Below are 25,309 nucleotides of genomic sequence, written 5' to 3'. Positions count from 1 at the left end.
CCATCATATATTTCAATTTTCAAGTTCAACATCAAAGATTCAAATTTAAAACATTAAAATTAAATCATGACCCATGAATCATAACAAGAAGTTCAAGTATCATTGTTTCAAGTTCAAGTTTCGATTAATTATAATGTATAAAATTATAATATTCATCTTCATCATCATCTTCTTCTTCTTCTCCTTCTCATCCTCATAGTCCTTCCGCATTAGTTGACTCAACAATAGAGCTAAGGCCAATGGGATCAGCACCAACAAGAATAGTATGGGCATCAAAATCTTCAAAGTCTTCAATTGTAAGCTGAGAAGTAGAAACATCCAAGTCCACCAACCCTGCATCTACATCCCACCTCTTTGTCTCCCCTTATTTGTATTCTTCAGTCTTGTGCGAGAGGAGACACAAGTTGTAATGCACAAATACCAAGTTCTCTGCTCTTTTTGATTGCAACCTATTGAGCTCCACTGAATGGATGAAAGAATGTGCTCTAATTTCTCTCTAAAGCGGACAAACTAACAATCTATGAAGACATGATATGTAAACAATTAAAATGATTTTTTAAAATTATGTATCTTGAATCTTAGAATTTCTAGCAATTTTTGAGGACAGATGAAACTCATAACAATTTTTTTAAGACAAAGGAAACTAATAACAAATTTTTAATAATTAAGCTTACTTGTGATTGCAAGGGGCTGCAATGTTTGGAATCTTTGGTCATGGAGGTACCACCAACTATGAGCATCCTTCCTAAACAGATGACGAAGAACATCATTACTTAATTTATTTGCATCCACAAACTGTATGAACTCATCTGTAATCAGATCTCGCATTTCATCATCAAGAAAAAGTCTTTACAGGGTGGTAGCCTTCTCAGTAGATCAGTATATTGGGTGCTATAGTATTTGGTTGTCAATGCATAGGCAAACAAATGTAGAGGAGTGGTCATTTTGTTCCATCTTTCTACAACAATTGTTGGCAATTTTTTGAAGGTCTCTTTAGGATCTTGTTCCTTTTCATTTACGATTTGCTTGATCTTCTGAAGCATTGAGTCTATGCCATCATAGATCTCTCCAAGGCAAGGCCTATCTATGTGTGCGTATGTAAGCATGATCATAATGGGTGCGGTGAGCTTAATGAGATATTCCACATGTTCGCACCATTTTTCATCCAATATCGTCTTCCTTATTTTGGTTGCCCTCTCAGTGTTGCTTTGCCTTCATATAGCCCAAATGTTGCTGATTACCATATTGGTAAGTGCCTCTTTCATTTGCATAAGTGTCTCAAGACGATTGCATTTGATGCAAAATGTCTCTCAGCAACCTGTAACAAAATAGAGCAAAAACAATACAATTATTAGATACATACTTGATAAAAGAATACACATTACATAATCAAAAAATCAGAAATTTTAAGATACTATTTAAATTTTTTTTAACTAACTTTAGTTCAAGTTTACTCGCCTTCAGCAATTCCAAATGTGAGAACATCCTGAATATCTCTTGGGTCATGTGGTGGTTTGTGATGAACATCTGGGTGTCCTCAGCTTTTGCATGCACCTCCTTGATCCGCTCAATACTCTTCCCAATCTTTTGTAGCATAAGATTGAATGAATTAACTACACAAGGTGTCCAAGAAATATGTTGGTATCTCTCTTCAACCAACAAACCAGCAGCTTTACAATTCTTTGTGTTGGCCGTTATGACTTGGACAATATTTTATGCACTCACTTGTTCAATGGCCTCAATTAGGATACGAGCAATAAATGACCCATCTTTAACATGCCCCTTACAATCCACTGCTTTCAAAACCATTGCCCCTTTAGGGGACACCACCAAACATTGATCAATTGATGATTTCTAGCATCTTTCCACCCATATAAAACAATTGCTACCCCTGTCTCAATCTATGAATCCTTGATAAGCTTCAATTGCTCATCAATCAACGTGAACTCGTCATCCAACAAGGTGGTACGTACTCTCTCAAAATTGGCACCTAAATAGTAAATACCCTACAGGTGCTGCATTAGCACTTTTCAACATTTACTTGAAATATGGAGAGCAAACAAGATTAAAAGACAGCTCATTTGCATACAAGCATCTTGTTGCATCAATGTTTGCAATTTCCCTACTCCGATTTTGAAATGCAGTTTCAAGTGGTCCCCTTCTTTTGTGTTGAATGGGTGCTTCATTTTGAGAATTAGGGGCAACTGAGGTAGTATAGAAGGGGTGATTTTCTATCACAACATTTGGGGTGGATTTCATTCCTTTTGCTCTTTTCTTATTTTTATTGCCATCAATGACATTTTGTCTAAGTTCATCTCTCTCTTCAGCTTGCTTATGCTCTTCAATATGTTTTAATACTAATGAATTTGGAACAGATGCATTTTTCTTTCCAAGACATTTCTTCACTCCTCTACCAGGGTATCCGCACAAGTGGCCCACCACATGATAATATGAATTGTTTCTTTCTACATCACAACACCAACATTTCCAACAAAAACTGCCACCTCCTGGAAGAGGATGTATAATATCAACATACTTCCACAAAGGAGATTCATGTGGGATATTGGCATTGTCTACTGAGGAAGATGTAGATCCCTCTGAAGCTCCTTTTCCCATGATAAGAAATTGAATGCATATTGAAATATTGTTATTGGGAATAAAATTTTAGCCTTTAGGGAATATAATAGCTAGATCTTATTGGCATGAAAGATATTTGAAAAAGAAATACTTAAACAAAACATTGAAACAAAAGCAAAATAGAACAAAAACTTACCTCTTCCTGCGATTGTAAGCTTGCAAAGATGTAGCAATGAGACACAAACACTTCAATATAGCTAACAATCCAATCTTCCAACTCCACCTTGCACAAACTTATTTTTTGCTCTATCACCTATTTGCTCACAAAATCACCTGTTTGCACACCACAAATGATTTTAGAAGCCAAAATAACCTATTTACATTCACTTTTTAGGGCTGCAGAACTTAAAACAATATCAAATTTGTTATAAGAAATGCCTTGAAAGCCGTTTATTGCTAGAAATTCACCTAGGTTTGCATCAAATTCGATTTGGGCAGCTGAAATTTGCCCGGGTTTGAATTCCTGGATTGTGGGTTCGAACCAGCCCCAAGAAAATCGAACCCTGTTTAAACTTGGGCCGAACCGGACTTGTATTTCGAACTAGTTCAAACCCAGGCAGGGTTATAGGGGCAAAACCACGAACAGAGGTAACTAAGGTTATTAACAATAAGTGCTAAAATAATATTTAAAATCTCAGTCACTGGTGTGAGCTTCCTACCTCTAGAAGTGGAAGCAGATGCATCCAAATGGCGATCTTGAGGTAGAAGCCTTTGGGTGCATCTGGATGCCTAGGGATTGCATTAGAATGACACCCATAGGGATCCAAGTGCTTCCAAAAGTCTTCGCGAGCCTATATGGCAAAAACACCCCAAAAGTCACTTTTTGCCACTATAAATTGAATTAGACATGTGCAAATATGATTTTTTAAATTCTCCTTATTGCTCAAAAACTCTAAAATGACAGTAAAAGAGGCCATGCAACCATTGTTCATGTTATTTTGTTTGTAGCTAATCTCTCTTCTCAATTGGTCTCCATTTTGGCATTTTGAAGACAAAGGTGATTAGTTTCAAGGAGGATCATTCGTAGAGAAAGAGATAGCTTCTACAAAGGAGTTTCAAGGGTCTAAAGTAAGCATTTGATCCTATTATTGAGTCCTTTAATGAACTACTTAAAGTTTGTGAAGTTTTTTTTCGAGTTTTTTTTAAAGGAAATAAAGAACAAGTTTAGCTATCTATTTTAGTAGTTTTGTATCATTGTTTTGTACCTGAATGTTTGATAGTCATAGTTTTTCTAATTTAAATTTATTTAATTTCTTATTATAGCAAGAAATTGGATTGTATTGTGAAAGAATGACCACAGCCAGTAGTCAAAGTTCAGTGGGAGGGCAAGTAGCCGATAATTTCAATATTGTTTAAAGATTTTCTTTATGGAGACATACCACAAGGGTATCATAGGTGGCTCTTATCTTTGGAAGTATAATTATTGTCAAAGTATCAAAAGCAGAGCATTTAATAGCTCATATTCCTGAATCAAACTTCATTTTATGAGCCCTATTGATAAAGGATTTGCAATTTGCAAAGGCACAGATGGGAAAGGGTTCTCTAATGCACAAACAACTTCATTTGTAAAAGAGCAAGAAGTTGCTGGTAATTTGGTTATAAGATAAAAAAAAACTTTCCATCAACCTCCATCCTCAAAGAAAACATTGCAATTACCCATGGAACCAATTGTATCCTCAAAACACCCATTCTTGCAAAAGTACATATATCGGGAGTGGAAGAGGAAGAAGTAGAAATTATTGCCTGCAAAAGAGGTCCATTGGATTGGAGGCAAGAGAGCTTGCTGATCAAGCCATTGCACATTGCCTCTATGCCAGTGGTCTTCCTTTCAATTTTGTGAGATCATCATATTGGAAGGAAATGGTGGCAGCCATAAATAAAGCACTGGTTTATTACATCAGTCCTGACCATTACAAGGTGCGTTCCACTCTATTGCTAATAAAGAAGACTTATGTAGAAAAAGATATTCAATCAATTAGAAATTCATGGAAAATTTCGGGTGTTACTATTGATTTGGATTGATGGAAAGATACAAAAAACCAACCATAATTTAAAGTGATTGTCGTGTCGCCCAAAGGGGCATATGTTTTTGAAGGCAGTTGATTGTGAGGGGGAAGTGAAAGATTCACAATTCATTTTCAAAATTCTCATTGAGGCTATAGAGTTGGTAGATAGTGAGAATGTGGTCATGGTGATTACAAACAGTGCCAATTGGTTGAGGGCAGATATGACCATATTTTTTGGACACCATGCACCATACAAGAGGGGGATGGGATACATATGTTTGTGACGAACCATCACATGTCACAGTTGATGTTTAGACATAGTTTGGAAACTCTCACTCGACAACAACTCACCAAGCCCCAAAAACTTCATTCGGGAAAAAGTCGGCCAGTTTTTCAAATAACTCTGAAACCTTAAAAACAACTCAAATTAAATTAGAAATACATTTTTTTGCAAATTTCAATGAGAATATGCTTGTAATGAGTTAATAAAGAGAACATAATAGAAACAAGCAGAGTTTAGATATATATAAATGCATAGTGTGTACAAATCACATTCTCATGTGGAATGCTAATGATGGGAAGCAAAATAGTAAATAGTTTCTTTCGAACTAGAAGTAAACACTAAATACATTAATACAATCACATCTTCCTCTTCCCAGTGCTACTAACAAAAAAGAGAGGTGGTGTAGGCCTGGAAGAGGTGCCCCGCATTATGAGTGCGCGTGACTGTGAAGTTCATGGCTGTGCCTCCTCACTCGACATCCCTACTGACTCGCTCTTTGTCCTGAAAGTGGATGTATCTCCTATATGTGGCATTGGTAATGCCTCCTTTGAGTTTGAATCCTCATCATCTTCATCCTTAATGTCATCCATTGTGAAATGGAAATCCATTTCAGCACCCCCCCCCGGCCTCCTCCATGGCCTGCCCCTCCAAATTAGTGATATAATCCGCTAAAAAAATGGACTTGTATCCTGCGCTATCCAATCGGAATAAGGATCTATCTCATCCAGATCAAGTGGACTAGGCACTGCTGAACTTTGTGCCCTTTTTATGGGCAACTTAAGATTATAGTGCACATAGACAAGGTTATTGAATGATTTTTTATTTAAACTGTTTATTTTCTTTTTGTGGATGGACTCAAATAAGTTCCAATTGCACTCACAATGGGATGCGCTACAAGGTTGGCACAAAACTCTAAGAGAAAAATTCTTTAAATTGTGGGTATTGCCACCAGAAATTGCCCACCATCCATCTGCAAAACAAAATATAATAAGTTATAAAGCAACGAAAAAAGATAATTAAAAAACACAACTTATCAATTTGCAAAAGTTTTAAAGTTTGACTTTAAACTTTGGCAGTTTGCCTGGGGTTCGAGTGCCTCTTGCTCTCTTTGCTAGCATAGAAGATAACTTGTTGTTCGGTCACAACAAGGTCTCATATCATCCTCTCAATGCATCTAGAGAGTTCCTTCATGATCTCTCCATTAGGATTTGAATAGGAATCAACCTTTAAAAAGAAAGTAAAATGAATTTTGAAGTCTTAGTAAAATCTCAAGGAGAATCAGAGTACCTAAAATGGGGGTTGAGGAAGTAGCCTGCTGCATGAATGGGTTGGTGGAGCATATTGTTCCACCTCCTATCAATTATTTCCCAAATGGGGTCAAATTTGAGTTTGTTTGCATGGTATTAATTTCTAATAGTCTCCTTGGCCTTATCCATGGCCTCATAACGACATGCCATTAGGAAGTGTTGTCCAATACATATGCACACGACTCTAACCAGGGGCATAGACATCTACATATGAATTCTGAAAAATACAAATTAGTTACTAACATGGTAAGTTACAAATTAATAATGAAACTTGAATCAACAAAAAAATTAATGTTTTGATTCTTGAAGTTACCTCCACAATCTTAGTAGCCTTTTCAAAAAACTATCATCAAAGACTATCCGTGTCACAACCTCTCCTTTAGGCTTCTTTGCATAAGGTGAAGCAACCCAATCAAGACACACAAACATTTGTTTCAGAGGCATTATTGTGTCGATAATACTTTTTAATGTCAAGAACACCATTGCAAACCTTGTAATAGTGGGTCTCACCATATCTTTGTCTTTAGTGATCCCTCTCATCAAATTGAGAACCCATGGGTGATTATAGATAAACTTAGTGACTCGCTCGCATCTTCCACAACTGGACTCACCCAATCAAGTTTTCTTGTGTCCTCCAAAATAAGGTCAAGGACATGTGTTGCATAAGGTGACCAAAAAGTGTGGGGTGCCTCTCTTGGAGGATTCTACCTAAAATATTAGTAAAAAATCAACAATTAGTTGCAAACTTTCCATATTTATATCAAATCTAAATTCGATAATACCATAGAATTAGATTCATGATTCATATTGAATATAAAAATTTAAAATTACCTGCTGCCACATATGCTACTGCATTATCTGTGATGATTTGCACCACATTCTTTATTCCCACCTCCATAACAACATTGTCCAACATTAAAGCCAATGTGTGTGGATTTTTCACTTTACTGGACGCATGAACAATCTTCTAAAACACCACATCATCTTTGCAAGCAACCAAGAAATTAATAATGGTTCTACTTCTTCCATTTGTCTACCCATCATATAAAATAGTGCAACCATATTTCTTCCACTCTTTCTTGTGTCATTTCACCAATATTCTTGCCCTATCAACTGCATTGTCAAGCAACCTACAAAATTAAAGTGAAATTAAGTTTTAGTAATAAATAGGAAATACCAGTTAAAATATAAAATATAAAAATGAACTCAAGTGGATTTCAATTATTTACAGTTACTGAATAATAAAATATGAACCTTCCACTCAAATTCTTTTGAAAAGGGGGGCTTGTATCCTTTGCACGATATTGTAATTGAGTTCATCAAATTCAGCCAATAGGGACTATCAATCACATACATCGAGAGATCGTTGAAAAACCAAAAATCAACACATGCAATATCAATTTGCACATGCACTTCCATGTTCCATCCTGTGTCCTCTAATGATGGTTGTGATCCAACTGTGTTCTTGACTTAAACTAACTCCTTAAACCTGATGGTGATGGTGATGAAGAACTAGGTAATGTAGAAGAGGGAGTGGAACCAGCAATAAAGGCAATTTGTTTGTGGATCCATGGGCTACGAAGAGATCTTGCTATGTTCTCAAGTGCTTCTTCTTCTTCTTGAACATCAATAGGAGCTTCTTGAGATTCAGCGATGACTGCTCATAGCTATTTTTTTTCCCTCGCCCTACTCAAATTTTTCTCTTTAGGAGATGCAAGTAGGGCACTAATGAATCGTTTTCTTCTTCAGTTACCTTGCGACAAGGAGTTGATTCATGTTTCTTATGCCTGTAGGGTGGTATTTGAAGTGGTTAATGCCTCCAGAAATAACTTTTTCACATGCAATGCATATAACATTCCCAACATCATTTGGAGCTTCATAGGCGTATTGCCATGCCTTATCTCTTGCATTTCTAGGCCTAGTGCCTATATATCCAGATGGGCATGGTGTTTGTGGCCACTCTTCATGTGAACTTGCCATGCCTTCTTAATGCTTAACCGTTGTTCTACACATAAATTTAAAACACAAATTAAAATTTATTGAAAAATAACTAACAAAATTAGAACATAGAGATATACGCTAGGTAAATTAGTTTCATTAATTTTAGACAAAGTTAAACATTAACTATTCAAACTGCTAGGGTTTGTTTAAAAAAAAAAAATTACATATTCTTAGGAAAAAAAAAAAGATTCAAAAACAATTCTCAAAGTTGACATGCTTTCAAATGATTTGAATTCATTTACATGCAACAAGAAAACAATAGAACATTTTTAAAAGTATAAAAACAATCTCAACAAACCTACCTAGGAAAGAGATTTGTCTTCTAAAACCGGTTGAAATTCTCTTAAAATCCACTCAAATCTGCCTTCAATAGCGTTGCAATCACCTAAAAATATCTTGGAACCCTTCTCTGCACTCCTCAAACCTCCAAACATTGATACACAAACTGTTTTAAAAAAAACAAAATTTTCCTCTTTATCAGTAGTCTGTTAACATGGCCAAGTCATTGCAAAAAACTTGACAATTAATCTGCCGAGAAACCCAAAAATTGCCGAGTCATATCATCAACCGAGTTGCGATTTTTTTGAGCATTTACTTGCTTGTGTGAAAAACTTGGTGATTAGTTGCTAATTGGCGATTAGAGTTGTTGAAGGTAAATTGTAATTAGTAAATTTAATTTGAATAAATTTTATTTCATGTTCAATTTTCACATTGTATATAACATCGCGTAATATTTATTTACATATTCTTATGAGTAACTTACTTTGGCTGAACCCCGATTTGCATCTCATAGTATTTTTATGAAATGGCTTGTCAAGGTGCAAGGAGCATCAAGACAAATGGTTATTTCTATATGTTAGAGTGGGGTTGCCGTTGCACCAAAAGACCGATCTATCAATGCCTGATACAACCACTCAACTTATAGTACATAGGAGGCGGTTAAGCCCTTGTCATGAATTCCGAGGGGAGCTTTGAATAAAATTCCTAACAATCTCCCCCTCAGTGTTACCCAAGGGTCTAAGGATTTGAACCTGTGACCAAGCTCTGATACCACTTGTTAGAGTGGGGTTACCGTTGCACCAAAAGACCAATCTATCAACGCCTGATACAACCACTCAACTTATAATACATAGGAGGCGGTTAAGCCCTTGTCAAAAATACTGAGGGGAGCGCTGAATAGATTTCTAACACTATAGCTAGTGGGGTATGTGGAAGGCTTCAAATTTAGAGAGGGCACAAAAAATCAAGGTGTTCATCTTGGATGACGGTGGGTATGTGTGCAATTTGTATTAGATTTCACGGACCCTATTATGACTAAGCTTCACTTTGCTAATACATATCAGCCTTGCTTGGGGGATGTCTATGATGGCATGGATACAATGGTAGAGGATGTAAAACTTTCTATACAAATACATGAGAATGACCCTACACAATGTGAAACTTTTGCAATTAACTAGAAATAATCATTCATCATTGTTGAGAAAAGATCACTTCCCCATTGCACCTCCTTGCATATGCCTTATCTCTAAGGTACTATAGCGAGAAAGTATTTGGTATGTTAGACAAAGTAGCACCATATGCAAATGAAGAAGTTGCTAGTGGGTGCTACAAAGCTTTTGCAAGAGTCTTCTTAGATGATGACATTCACTAAAAACTTAGAACAAAATTTAGCTTATTTGCTTTGGGAGCAAAACTTGGTCCTATTGTGATTAATGACCATTGTGACATGGGAGCTATCACATGGTGGTACCTCTCCGGTCAATCATTTAAGCATCTACAACCTCTCCAATCAAAATCCTCTCACAAGTAAGTTTTAATTGTTTTAATTTTACCACTTGTATTCTACAATTCTTTAAATTGCTTTTCATTTTTATGTTCTACTTTAATTTTGTAGTTGTGAACATTGTCCAAGTTGCAAGTTCTTCTATTGCTGAATGGGATTGCAACACACCCTCGTTTATCCACTCAGTGAACTGTAACCAGTTGGGCTCTAAGAAAGAGGAAGACTTGGTTTACATTCATACCAACTTGCATCTTTTGTCACGTAAGGAGGACCATTACAAGGAAGGGGCAACCAAGCTTTGGGATGTAGAACCGAAGTGTGCAAACTTGGATGCAACAATTCAAGATCTTACTACAATCACAGATAATGATGCTGATAACATCATGACACATGGTGCATTTGCAACAAGTAGAACCATTCTTTGTTCAAATGATCTTGAACTTGCAGCTGTTGGTGTTGATGACAATGGGGATTTTTTTGCGAATCCATGTGATTCCGATTCAGATTGATGAACATTGAATCGTGAATTGTATTTTGATTTTTTAATTGTGATGATTTTATGATTTGCATTGGAATCGTGAATATAGACGTATATGATATGGTTTATAATCTTATACTCTTCTTGAATTTTTGAATTACAATTTGAATATGTATTAGTGAAGTTTATCAAATGTTTGAATTTTGTATATTTCTTTCATGTCTTTGTGCGCACAGACACACACATATATATATAAAATTTAAAATCTTTATATATACAACATAGTTACACCACCTTGGGAGACGGGGGGACAAGTTTTAGAGATGGGGGGACAGAGGGGCCTTGATTTGGGGACAGCGGTTGGGCACAGGGGGTTGGGGGGTGGCAGAGGGAGCAGAGGTGTATATACTATACATATGGTACTTAAAATGCTAGTTATGAAACGATGTACATCAATTTTACAATATAAGATAAAAAGATGTAAAAAACTTAAACATTGAACATTGCATTGAAGTTTTCAATTGGAACATTATGATTCATGATCAAATGACAAATAAACAATGAACATTGAACATCAACAAATAGTAAATATTAGTCTATATATTGATCTTCAGATCAATAGTATGAGTATTTAGATTCTACTATCTAATAGTAATCAATGATCATATGAGTCATGACATAAAGATGATTACAATAAGTATCATGTGCCATGAATCATGATTATCAAAATAAGTGTATAATGCAAACAAAAACTACAAGTCTCCAAGAGTCCAAATCAAAATGCTGAATCAATGATCAATGATTATTGCCACTGGAACTATCATTCTCTCCAAGATCAAGCGCTGAAAAGGGAACACCAACTAGCCCTGTGTCTAGATCTAAAGCATCCTCCTCATCAATCTACGATGGCTCCTTGGGCTCTACATCCCATCGTGATATTAGGCTCTCCTTGTACAAACTTGTCTTGCGATCATTGATATGCAACACACTGTGTACAACCACTAGCTTCTTTGCTCTCTGAGAGGTAAATCTATTCCTCTTAAGTGAGTGGATGAAGCTATATGTAGATCAATTCCTCTCAGAAGCTGAGGAACTAGAAACCTGAGATGAAAAATAATTGGCCAATTTGAGACTCGAGAATTAGAAGTTGAACAATGAACGATGAACAATGAAAAGTTAAAAGTTGAGGAACTAAGTACCTGAGACAACAATCAAATAGCTAGTGTGGTGGTTGTGGATTTCGCTCCATAAGTTGACCACCACAAAATGGGATCCTCTTATGCCATAGTCTTGATATCTGCCTTTGCCGCTTGATTGTAACCCCTAAGAGTAGCAAATTTGGTCCACTCAATGTGAACCTTAGCTGCTGTCTCAAGGTCATACATCCTATCAATGCACTTGAAGAACCCTTCCTTCACTTGAAAAATTTAAAAAGTACAAATTATTAGCAAATAGAAAAATCAAGATGCTAGTAATGTAAATGATAAGAATCTAAGTCTTAAGGTGTTATATAATATAAATCACCTCATCATCGTGAAGTGGTGTAACTCTACCAGGCCTAGTCATGTACCACCTTGGATTCAATGCATATGCAGCCATGTGTAAGGGTGTGTTAAGTTTGTCCCATCTATGCTGAATAATAGGCCAAATGTGATCATTGTAGAAGGCTAATGTGGGGTCCTCTCGCACAACTGCCCTCATTTGCCTGAGCATAGAATCAATGCACTCATACACCTCTCCAAGTGTAGGTGCATCCCCATCTCCATACCTAATCACCTCGAAGACTGGCCTAATAATATAGACAATTTATTTTGCATCGCTCCAAAATACATCATTCTTAACTATATCCTTCACCCTCATCCCCTGCTCTGACTTGGAACCATTCCACCTATTCCATTCATTCGTCATAACCATTAGTTGTAGGGGCTCTTGCAACTCAAGCATTCTCTCCAAGAGAATGAAATAGGATGCATATTGTGTCTCAACTGGCTTCAGGAACTCCTTCCTGGCAAAGCTCCTAAATAGTGCGAGGTGTGCTGGTTGTAGATATACATCTGCACATCTCTGTCATCACTCACCACTCCCTTTATCCAGCTAATCTTCCCCATGTCCTCTAGAGCATTGTTCATAGCATGCAACACAACAAAGAGTCCACCAAATATGCCGATATGTGGCCTCAATAAGCCTCCCTGTAACTCTGCACACAAGCTGCATTTGTCACTACTTGGACCACATTTTGTGGCCCAATCTCCTCAATGGCTTCTTGAAGAATCTGAAACTGAAAATCAACATCTTTTCAATGCCCTGAACAATTAACCACCCTAAGAAAGAATGGGCCCTTTGTACATGTGACTATGACATTGATGAGTGGACGTTGTCTAATGTTTGTCCACCCATCCATGGTAATGCTACACCCCGATTCCTCCCAAACAACCCTCATGGTCTCCATGGACTCACTAATCTTGGCATACTCATCATCCAAGATTTTAGTCCTCAATTTGTGCTCACCTGGTGGCACATATGATGGTAACCCCACCTTCACTACATTGTGAAAAGCCTCCTTAAAATAAGGAGACTGAACAATATGAAGTGGAATGCCATTGGCAAATAACATTGTCCCAATGCATGCATCTAACTTCTCTCTCGTTTGGGCTGCAAACAATTTTGCTATAGGGTTGTTGTCACTAGACCGTGCCTTGCATTTCCCCTTGCTTGTCTAGGCTGCTGCTACACCTATAGAGGTATAAGTAGAGGAAGGTGCGGAGGTTGCACTTAGCAATGTAGTAGATGAAGCTATATGCAGTGGTCTAGAAGAAGACATGCGTTGATGTTGTTGCCCTTGTATTTGTTGCTCATGCACCTCCTGTATAGTTTGAATCTGCTGCCTACCAACGAAGGTAGTAGGCATTGGAAGGCCCAAGTCCTCTGGAACTCCCCAAAGCTTGTTGAATTCAATTCTAAACTTCAAGTTTTTGGATTCTGTCAAAAACTTACATGGTAAGTCACCTTTACCTATCCAAAAGAAGAAGTTTGCATTCACTTGAGTAGTGCTACCATACCATACATTACCACAAATATTGCATCTCCACTTTCTTGTGTCCCCTGTTCTTGATCTGCTTGTTATTCTAGTGGCAAATTGTTTTAAAGGAGATTTTGATCAAACTCACCCCTAGCCCACTCTGCCAAAGATGGGGAGGGGCAATAAATAGATGGAGTACCAGATAGTACAAAATCAATACCCATGGAAGTGGAACTAGTTTGGGCCCCTTGCTGATTTGGCCCAGCCCCAATGTCACTCTCATGCTCACCCCTCTCAACGATGTCATCATCATCCTCAGTCCCAACCTCAGGCTCAGGGTCATATTCTGATTCACTGCCACCATCTGAATGAATTCCATCTCATTATCACTGAGTATCAATGTGGGAGCTCATTTTGACACTGCATTTCACAAAATGAATTTTTTTTAATAATAAAGTTAACAATTTGAATTTACAAACTTTTAGCCTATGCCCGTTTTAAAATTTTCTAAATTTTAAAGCTAAATAGTAAATAACAAAAATTTGCAAAATGAAACATCAAGAATCTTAATCTATAATTTAATATTTATAAATGATTCAATGAATGAATGATAATCATAACTATAACAAAATGAAACAACACACATTTAGAACTAAAAACATTGAGCAATAATTTATAAACATGCATTTGAAAATCAGAAAAACAAGTTAAAAACCCTACCTTTTGCTTGAAAACTCCTTCAACAAGATGGTAAACCCTCCTCTTCTTCTTCTTGCTCCTAGGCTTTCCTTTTTCACTTGCAAACACTTTCTTCACTCTTGTACAAACCCTTATCTCAGCTCTTCACTCTTCTTCTTCTTGGTGTTTCAAACAATGAGAAATGCAAATGTGAATAAAAATGAAGAATATAAACATTAAAACTTTATAAAAATGCCCTAAACTTTTTAAATTTTAAAGTGCCTCTTTTGCTTGCCGTGGGTGACATCCTAGCATCCCCCCACAATGAAGGAGACTCCTTCGCGTCCTCCCACCACCCCCACAAGGTGGTGGTGGCGCTCTAAGTGGCATTGCCTGAAACGTCGAGACATCATCCTCCCGTCCCGGGGAGATCCCCGTCTCCGAGATGGCTCAGTTTTGCGGGTTGGGGGGGGGGGGGGACACGTCCCTGTGTTACACTGATATACAGTGTACACACATCCAAACACATCCACATCTGCCCCCAAAATGTTTTGCACATACATGCATCTGTTCCTTGCATCCGCACACAGAGATTGGTAACAAAGTCTAAAACTAATAACTTCATTATATTTTTTGTTAAGATATTATATCTAAGCTTCATTAATAATTTCTGTATTTTGAAAACTTGAAAGTATTAAAAAAGATGTATATTTTTTCAAATGTTTTTGTTTTTTAGATTACAAATATATAAACGTATGATGTTTACACATCTTTTATGTGCATGAACTGAAAAGAAATCCAATCTCAAAATTCTTTTTTATTGGCCTGATCATGAGTAATGCTACCGTTACTATAACAGTATCAAGGACCTATCTATGTCTGTGAGATGAGCAGTCTGCCCTGTGCTGCACTGGGCGATAAAAAGCTTCTCTCTACAACAGTCTATGATTCCATGTTGTGACTTTTACCTTTGATGCCATCAATTTTGTAATCCACCAGTTTTGTACATCAAAAGCACCTAGGATATTTATATTTTTAAAACTTTTGTTTCCATGAGCACATATCTGTTTTTTCACTCGGTTGATATATACTTGTGTATGTCATCAAACTAGCTTGTAATTGATTAGGTTACAACATTTTTATATATTAAAAACTGATTTGAAGAAATATCTTTCTCATCTTTGTTTTCAATTTGTCGGTCTGCTATGTTTTAGGTTGATTCCAAAATCAGCTTAGGTTGTTTGTGCAGAGTCGAAGTCTGGTTGCTGTGGTGTGGATGTATCCAGATTATGAGCTTCTAATGCTGCAATGCACTTCAATTTTGACTTTAATCCTTAACATCAGATAGAGGGCACATAAAGTGCTTTTCAGAATCACCTCATCTCAGCAAGAATCCCATGCTCAATCTACTTGAATCCAAATAAATGAATGGAGAGTATTTCATGTATTTGTGTTGAGGTGTGTTTCACAGGGATGCATCTAGCTCGCAAACTCTTGTCCCTGTATCCAATGGTGCTTTGGGAATAATAAAAGAGAGCAAAGGTGTCCCTGGCCATCCCCAGAAATCTTCAAACTCTGGAAATGTTGTGGAAACAGGAAATCTGGGGATGTTTGAGATGTTCCTCAACCATACAAACTAGGTTAAAAAATTGTTGGTTTAAAAGAAGTTTAAAAAATAACTAGTTTTCTACTAAGTTGCTGGGACGGGAATGGGAATGGGAATGGGTACGGGTACAGGTACGCGTGTAAGGCAGAATTGCTTGTAGGGGTTGGATATGCTTTTCATATGTTCATACAATTCTGTGTTTGTGTGTAGGTAACTTAGAAACAGAATTAAGTTTACAATGTCATATAACTATACATATGCTAAATAAAACCATTACAAATTTCAAAATTTGGAACACTATCCTTCTAATTTAAATTCAGGTTTCTGTATCTACAAGATCAAAAGCCAGGATCTCATGGTAGATAAGTGTTGCTAATCAACAGTCTAGGTCTTGAAAATATCTAAAACATCAAACTAGAATCACTAAACATTTCAGCATTTAAAAACACAAATCCCAGATGTATACCCAGAAGAAATTTGTTTCAGAATCATATTCTGGTATGTTTCGTACCTGGAAATGCCCAGAAAACTCTCACAATTCAGCAACTTAGGTTATCTGAGTTGCTTGGTAAATAATGATTTCTTCTCCCCTCCAATCAAACTTCCGGATGTCCTTGATGACAATCAAAACTTTTACAATGTTTTAATAAAACAAACAGTTGGATAAAAACAAGTTATCAAAACTATTCTTCTGTAGTGCCTGGTTAATCACGATTTCATCTCCCTTTCTATCACTTTACCTGGTTAAACAAGTATTATAGCTTCTGGTATTAAAGCTGCATCAATTTACCCCCGTCCATAGGGCAACTCATTGTCAGAATTATGTCATCTTCAAAATGCTCTTCTTGCTGTACCACCATCCCTGTAACACAATGGAACATAGGTTGAGTTTGAATTTATTTTAGGTTTGACTTTGGTTTGTATGGTTGTTTAGGATTAAGATACAGTAAGCTTTAGCTTTTTTGTGTTTTTCCCTGTTTTCTGTACCACCATATGTTATTGTATCATTTGTGCATCCCTTGACGGCTTTTATGTTGGCCTAGATATGGATATGCAAGACTCCAAATAAGTTTTAGATCTGACATGGCTTTATTCATCCACTTAATTGGTCGTGACTGCCTTTTTGGATATGTATACTAGTGTATCTATATTTGCAGTACACTGGATACACGAGATGTACATATTGTACGACTATAAAGGCATATCCAGTAACTTGGAACGGGCCATATCTGCAATCTCTTGTTATAACAGTTTGGCATAGAGATTGAAACTGCAGTGAAGAGATTGATTTCAGTCTCAGACAAAGGATCAGGTAGATGGAGCCTAAAAGATCCAAGATGATGTAGATGAAGCGGATCAGCCTTTTAATTGGATCACTTATTAGGCCTCAGGTGTCACTAGTGGTGTTAGATGGTTTAAGCCTTGTAGTATAACGATGAAGGCCTATCAGTATTAACATCAAGGGGACAGGTCAAGTAGTAGTATATATTTGAGACATTGGTTCAGAGTATTGAATATTTAAATTTTTGTTGTAGATTTTTGTGTGTTGTATCTTTTCATTTTTCTTTATAAGCAGCATAAGGATTCTGTTGTGTTTTTTATTTTTTTGGAGGTGTTATATGGTCTGACTTATCATTAGGCTTGTTACACCAGAAATTCATGTTGTTGGTGTAAATGCCAAGAAATGATTCCAGATTTTCCCTCTTGTTTTTACCTTGTCTGGTTCTTGTACAGTTGGATACATTTTAAGGTGCTGCCATAAAAGGATATGTAGGTGCTGCTAAAGACGGATATTTTCTTCTTTTGTTTTAATTCATGCTTTACTAAAATATAAATGAATATATGCTTTACATAAATCTCTAGGCATTTTTTTTAAGGATGGAAAATGGTGCATGTCTTAAATATTATTTTGCATACAAAACAATATGTCAAGTTTCCCCTATTTTGAAATGCTTCATGATTAAGATTGAAGTTTGTGGTGAAATACAGGCTAGCAGTGATTCTAACAGTTTCTAATTTCTTTGTGCTAGATACTTAATTGCATCTCACACAACTGATTACAAAAATCCTTGGCTTTTCTTGAACACGGTGGCTGTGTTTGTCCTGGTTATAGCAAAGTTCCCAAATATGCACAAAGTTCGCATTCTAGGGATCAATTCTGACTACCCCATCTGATTGGTACTTATATTCAATCTATTTTTTCTTTATTTTAAACTACATTTTAGCTTTCAACTCAAGAATAGGTTTGTCAAACTTCTGGTGGATAAGGTTGTATTTACTATTTATTCTTTTGTTTCAGCACGCCTGCAAGAGACATCATGTCAGGACCAACAAGTTTTATAGTATTAAGCTTTCAGAGGTTGTGCCTGTATAGTTATCATTAGTCATAGTTCTAGGACGTGAATTTACTTCTGTACCATAAAATTTAGACATTGAGGGAATTTTTTCCACATAATGCGTAAGCTTTTTTTACATGTAAATTAAATCTGGCAAGGGGTTGCCTGTGTCAGGATTTTAAGATGGAGGCAGTAATTTCATTTTACTGTAGAATTCTCCACTGTGATTCTGAAAATAGGTAACTCTTAGCAAAATCTGTTGTTGGCTCATGTAAATATGTGATTAGTTAATGGCTATCACATGTTACAGTTCATTATTTTGAAACCTTGAATGTGGACAAATGCCAGACGGAGACTTTAATAAAGTTTTGATAGTAAGTCAAATTCTGTATTCTAGACATGGATAAGAAACAAGAATACATTAGAAGAATTAGATTGACAAAATTGATGTTTTTTTGTCAATGGACAGATCTTACTTCAGTTGATTTTTGGAGATTAATTTCCAGCCAATCTTTAATCTCGTTTCATTCTTAATTAGATCATGCTAGATACTCATGTCTGGGTCACTTCTGATAGGTATTGGAATTTCAAAATAATGGCACTTTGCTCTTGATTGTTTTTGTTTGTATGCTTTTCTGTTCCAAGAAATGAGAAGTGTTTACTATTTTACATAACTTGTGAATCTTTCTGATGGTCAAATCATACTATGTAGTGGTGATAGTCGAAAGCACAGCCAATGAGTAAAATGGTTATGTTCTGAAGCCCAAAGATTTCGGGAACTCACAAGCTGTAGCTGTATCAGTTTAGTTACTGAATAAATAACATGTCATCATCACAGAACCTCAGACAGTGAGTTAGTTGGCTTTCTTATTTTGAAGGTATTTGAATTTATGTCAATGGCTGTTGCGAGTATGATTTCTGTTGTATGATGCTGACATTTTCTGTAGGTGGTGTAGGTGTGTTATTTGCATAACAATATAACTTCTCTTCTGCAGCTTCTACTGAACTTGGCCTTTTACAAGTGATTTCTGTCCAAATACATTTCTATCCAATCAGAGGCATGTGAAACTTGACTTATAAAGGGCAGGTGTGAACTACACTACCACGGACAGTAATAAATGGTTTCTCATGTGGGTAGGTATAAAAATTTATAAACATGTCAATTGTGAAGGCTAAACAAATAAAACATCATGCTGGAAACCAATTTTATTGTTTGCATTTACCTTCTCTCTGAGATTCATCTTCTTGGTATTGGAGGGCTTATTAAATGCCAAATGGCTAAAATAATTAATTTAAAACTATATCTGTGGTTCGGGAAGGTAAGAAAAATATCGAGGATGAGAACAAAGAGGATTCAAAGTGCATTGCATGGGCTTTACCTTGTTTTTTGTTGATCCTTTGGTTGAGCTGACACAAAGTGCACCTAATACCCCACTTGATGTGCTCTTTTGGACTATGGGCTAATGGTGGAATGTGGTTCCTTAGTAGACCAGCAGCATGATAACAGGGTTGAATGATGAGAGATCAAATGGATAGCATGATGATATGAAAATATAATATGTTCAAGCCGGATGAAAGGCCTATGACTGATAGATTTTCCAGGGGGGAAACAGAAGGCTATAATGAGTTATTGGCAAAGGGCTAGAATTTGGGAAAGATGGAGCAATGGATTGAAGTTGTCGTCATATGGAAAGTATCATATGAAGTGTAAGAGCTAGACATGTTGATATTTGTGTTAGCCAGATGGCATGTGTGGAAGATGCGCTAACATGTGAACAATTGATTGATGAGGAAAAAATCAAAGGTGTAATATGGAGGCTTAGAATGACTCCAATGTATCATGCTTGCACATTTGTAGGCAAGGTGTGGATAAGGCCAACAAGCTCATACCTAGGAGCATAGGAGGGTTGAGGTGGAAGTCAAAAGTATGCTTTGAAGCATACATGCACACACATGAACAAGGGAGTGGGATAAGGTGGTACTCTCACAAGTGAAAGCATGGGAGGAGATGGGACACAACAGATGATGGCAAGTTTAGATTTTGATCCATGTAAATGGATTTAATGAATATGATTAAATGGACAGGAATAAACAATGACGATGGATTTAAATGTTGCAGGGAGTCGTAGTATGAATTAATTAGTTATGATCAACTAATCGCTTCCAGATTGATTGATTAATTAATTTGGATGAATAAGGGACTAAGGCTAATTTATTATATTGGTTTTATTAGTTAAGCTTTAGGGAAGAAGTGGATATTATTGAAAAAGGACAATTAACTAAATAATGATTTATATAGTCAATTGGTAGTAAATTTTGGATGTTTATAGTTTAGTTTGTCTAAGTTTATATTTTTAAGGTCTTAGTGATATTGGTGTGGTTTTTGTTAAAACTATAATGTTGATCACATTCTGATCTGACTCTGCAGATTGCACTGATCTTAGCATTCTTGAAACACCTTATGAAATGCTCAAGATTTATATTGCTCTTTCTAGGCATGATTGACATCCCTTCTTTAAAATGATTGTGTTAACCTGAACTAGTTTTAGTTAAGTCTATTTACATCTTCATTACCTTGATTGGGCAGTGATCACAATGAAGCATTATGGGCCGATCTAGATAGGGTCATTTTCCTTAAAGGGACATGCCCTTTTGGTATGGTATATAGGTAAGGTGTGATTGTAGTTAAAGGACACACAAAAAAAATAAATTCTACTCCTTTAAGCAAGTCTGCCCTATTCGATCACTTCCAAAAATAAAAGATTTCAGAATAATAATTTCATTATTGACATCTCTTATAAAGTCTGAATAAAGATAATCTTCAGTAAGCATGGGAGAAGGTATTAGTTCAGTTTGATCTCACAGAATTTTTAGAAACTTTATAGTTTTCAATTTTTTCACTTTATTGCAAGTAAAGAAAATAACTCTGGCATGGATATACTGCTGATCCCACAAGTCTTATCGAGTTAATGATTGTATAATTGTGTTGTCATTGAGTGGTAAAAAAGTCACGGGAAGGGGATTTTCAAGGTAACATTGTCACTGGTAGAAGATTAAACTAGTATGCATACACATGCATATGTTAACTAAGTCTAAGCCATCATTGACAAGGAGGCATGAAGGATACTTAATCACCGATCAAATTGCAAGGTGAGTCACCATGGTTGAGACAAGGCAAGAGATCAATAAGATTGGATGTGACAATATCAAAGAATGAAATGACATAAACAAGCAAGGACATAGGCTACATGTATGCTCACAAAAGGATTGGTAGGGCTACTAGTCTAGACCCTAGGAGTAGGGGTCAGGTTTTCTATGAACAAATTAGACATGGAATTCAAAATTGAGTGGGATTCTTGTCATGGTTAATTGTGCCCTAACATTGTAGAGTTCTTAAAGGTGCCTAGACTTCATTTTGTAAAAGAGCTAGAGAATGTAGAGAGACTATTGATAATATAGTCGTTGAGATAGATCGAGTACAAGTACTATAATAGCAGAGAGTTGTTCAAAGTTTAAGCTCTTCAAGAAAGTAGTTGCAGGAACTACTAATACAATGATAGGCTATTCCGAACAACCTAGGGTAAAGGTGAGACTGGAGTGCTCATGAGGCAAGAAAAATAAATAGGAAGATAAAAGCATTTTTGAGGATACAGACAAGGCAAGACAATGCTATTTTTAGATCATACGTTAGATAGCTTTCTCACCATTGCATCTAGTTGTAGCTCTTAACAGGGCAAGCTTCATTAGTAAGCTTTTGCAAATCCTCTAACAAGGTCTCTCTTGGAAAGAGATTTGTAAATTATCCAATCATTAGCTTTATAGGCTGTTGTAATTTTGAAAAGTTATATGCATTCCTAATAGGATGTGTTTGTAGAAGAAATAGTTGCAACTCTTGATCAAGCAATCCTTTACATGCATTTTAAGGGCTAGTAGGTATATTATTCCTATTGTGGTTTTCATCCTCTCATCAAGTGTTTCCATGTATAAGTATGTGTCAATTGATGAATGCATTTGTGTGAATTTACATGCTTTTATCTTACTGCATTTATTGTTGTTCTAGTAGTGAAGTGGTGGTTGTTTAGTTTGGTTAGAACAAATGTAAAGAAAATTGGTTTGATTGTTGGTACTAATGACTTCCTCGCTCAGTACCAGTTGGGACCAACATATACTTCCTCTTGATCGCTTGAATTTCTCTTTGGCATTGTGTATAGAAATTTCCTTTGTTAAATTTAGTATTAACAAAGTATTGCTAGCATAGATTTCCTTACTAAATTTTATTATAATCCTAGGGATGACAATTACAACTAGCAGAGTTTTTCTTACTAAATTCTATTATAAATCCAAGGATGACAATATGTGATAACCTTTGCCGCTTGAACATCTTTCATGCTTTATACAAACTTATGGATGATTGTAATGGAGGTTTTAAGAACTCAAGTGCATTGATTTCTTTATTTTTTAGCTAGCACATTTAAAAAATAATTTAATTTTTTTGTAAAATATATAATACAATTAGTTAGGTTGTTTTCGTAGCTAGAAATGAGGGAAGGTGATATTTGGTTTTGAAAATAACCTCCACCAACAAGGGGGTGACCTTTATACAAACAAGGTCTGAAAGTAGAAGCATAGGCCATCGACAATACAAAGATAGCACAAAAAGGTTCTGACTAGAAAGAGAGAAAGAAAAACCACAAAGGCTAGGAGTCCTTAAACTAGAGTCACACCCCAAGAGAAGATGGGTAAGAGTGAGAAGAAAAGTTCTTCCTAAGCCATTGCACAAATGCCCAAGTGATGTTATCATTAGGCTCACCAACAAAGGATACCCAAACTGGGCATCCAAAAACACTAGGGCCAAAGTGTTGAAGAGAGATAGCATTGTCATCAAATTCTTGTTATAGAACATGTTTAGGAGTGGTAGAATTGGGAAGAGCCACATGGCCAACCAGTGTTGCACTGGAAATGATAACACACTATTATGAGGATCCAAGGTAAGTGATTTATCTACCATGAAAATCCACTTGCTAATAATATAAGATTGGATGTGGCATGATAAACAAATAACACAACCAAATGAAATAGTGGATCCTTGTGAGGAGAAAGATGGATAGGGTTCCCTTACTCCCCAAGTGTAGGAATAGAGGGTAAAATAGGACCTATTATGTTACTCCCAAAGCAAACAATGTATAGGCTTCCAAAAGATAGGCTAGCAAAGTTACATGGTGTGGAGCAACATAATAGGGATCTAGATGTTATTTAAAGAAATGAGGATTAACATAGATCTCATCATAAGGAGATATGTGAATAATCTTATTATTAATGAGTTGTCGAATCTTGTAATGTAAAGCTTGGCAATTATTAGTAGGGTGACCGCGCTAATGATTATACATGCAAAATGAAAGATTCATAAGTTGTTGACTATGCTTCTTTCTACGTTTAGGTCTAGTAATCACCTTAGCATGAAGAAGCTTAGGTAAAGTGAGTTCTTGATTAGTAGAAGATGATTTGGACGAAAAATCATTGTGTTGCACATATCCTACAATATGATCGGAAATGACAATTAAAGAATGCTTACGGCCCCCATCGCCTAAGGACATATGGTTTTCATCACTAGGTTTGATAGATTCATTATGAGTGGAAGCGACAAAAAGTTAGTAGAAGAGAGTTTGCCGAGGTTTCATAAATGAAAGGTCATTAACTCTATACTCACCAATATAAGTTGGATTAAAATCTAATGTACCCCAATCATCATCAGATAGAGCGGAAGAAGGGTCTTCTTTAGTTTCAAGTTTCTTCACTTCTTGTGTAGGAGGAGAAACTCGATCATATTTCGTGTTTAAATAAGGATTAGGTGCATCATCAACATGAAGGGTATATATAAGGTTATTATAAACAAAGCTAACCTTGCAATGAAGAGTTGAACAAACAACATCCATAGAATGCACAACTCAGGTCTTTTGAAGAGATGGTTATAAGTGAGGGGTCCAGGTATAACATATATAGGAGTATCCAATATCAACGAGCCCACTTTAATGGGTAGTGTTATAATACCCAAAGTTCTCTTAGCAAGGTTATGAAATCCCCAAACACGAATATAATCAGGCCAAAAAAATGTGAAATCAACATTCATAGCTTCTAACATATTGATACTATAGATATTCAAACTAGATCCATTGTCAATCAAAGTTTAGCGTATGGTAGTTTTATTAATAAACACAACTACCATAAGAGTGTCCGAATGATCTTGAATCTCTTTAGGAGGCAAATCATCATTAGTAAAGACAATTGAGGTGAGATAGGGGTAGCATGCATGCATTGTAAAAGACATTGATGTTACCTTGATTAGGAGGCATAATTGAGAGATTGAATAAAGCTTTTTTCAAGGCTTCATGGTATGTAGGAGATATTTGAAGAAGTTGCCAAAGAGAAATCTTGGCGGGGGTATTACGTAATTGTGTTACCAAAGCATAATCCAACCCAAGATTTTGAGAAAGATGAGGTGGCGAAGGAAAAACAAGTTGAGAAGGTGGAAAAGTAGTAAGTTGAGGATGATAATCCAAAGGATCACTAGATTTTCCCTTAATAGTCATCTGAGGACAACCTTTTACAGTCATGAGAGGCTTATTAAAAGGTTGATGGATATTGACCATGTTAACTTGATGAAGCTCTTGATTGTTCATAAAGTTATTGCTATAAGACAGAGGATAAGAATTGTGATCTTTCATTATTGCTTCATCTCTACTAGGAGAAAACATGTTGCTAAAAGAAAAGTCACATTGAAAAGAAAAGACATGAACCATGTGGTCTTTTTCATGAGGAAGATAAGATAAGATAATTTTATTAATGTCCAACAAAAGATCACAATGTGGGTCTATGAGACTGGAAGCTTACACCAAGATAAAAGCAGACAAGTAGAGCACTAAACAGTGTCCATAAAAGAACAAGCACAACAAAAGAAGAAGAAAGCAAGAGATATCACGTAAAAGATTAGGTATCCGTCCTCACAGGGAAAAAGTCCAACGACGACTGATCTATGCGGCTACCAGAGGCCTTGTGATGAAGTTAAGTGCTGTGAGAGGAGTGTTGTTGGCAAAAAGGTCCCCTGTGGGGTCTCACAGATTTGGAATGGCTCGTGTTAGGGAAACTGTATGATCGCTTCACACCCCAAGTCGGAGTTA

General features: G+C 36.3%; 1 protein-coding gene across 1 annotated transcript in view; it reads left to right on the top strand.

The window, feature by feature from the left end:
* The window catches only part of LOC149543676 (uncharacterized), a 100,450-nt gene extending 81,872 nt beyond the window's left edge, over positions 1–18,578 (top strand). Inside the window, exons 3-4 of the mRNA XM_089798431.1 lie at positions 17,829–17,976; positions 18,098–18,578. Coding sequence (XP_089654557.1) covers positions 17,829–17,973 — 145 coding nt within the window. The 3' untranslated portion in view covers positions 17,974–17,976; positions 18,098–18,578. The remainder of the gene's footprint in view (positions 1–17,828; positions 17,977–18,097) is intronic.
* The last annotated feature ends 6,731 nt before the right edge of the window (positions 18,579–25,309 follow it).

Source organism: Cupressus sempervirens, chromosome 8 (genome assembly GCF_028749045.1).
Source record: "Cupressus sempervirens isolate cs-2001-9-10 chromosome 8, ASM2874904v1, whole genome shotgun sequence".
Taxonomy (NCBI): Eukaryota; Viridiplantae; Streptophyta; class Pinopsida; order Cupressales; family Cupressaceae; genus Cupressus; species Cupressus sempervirens.
Note: the sequence above shows the minus strand (reverse complement) of the source record. Positions and strands in the feature narration are given on the sequence as shown.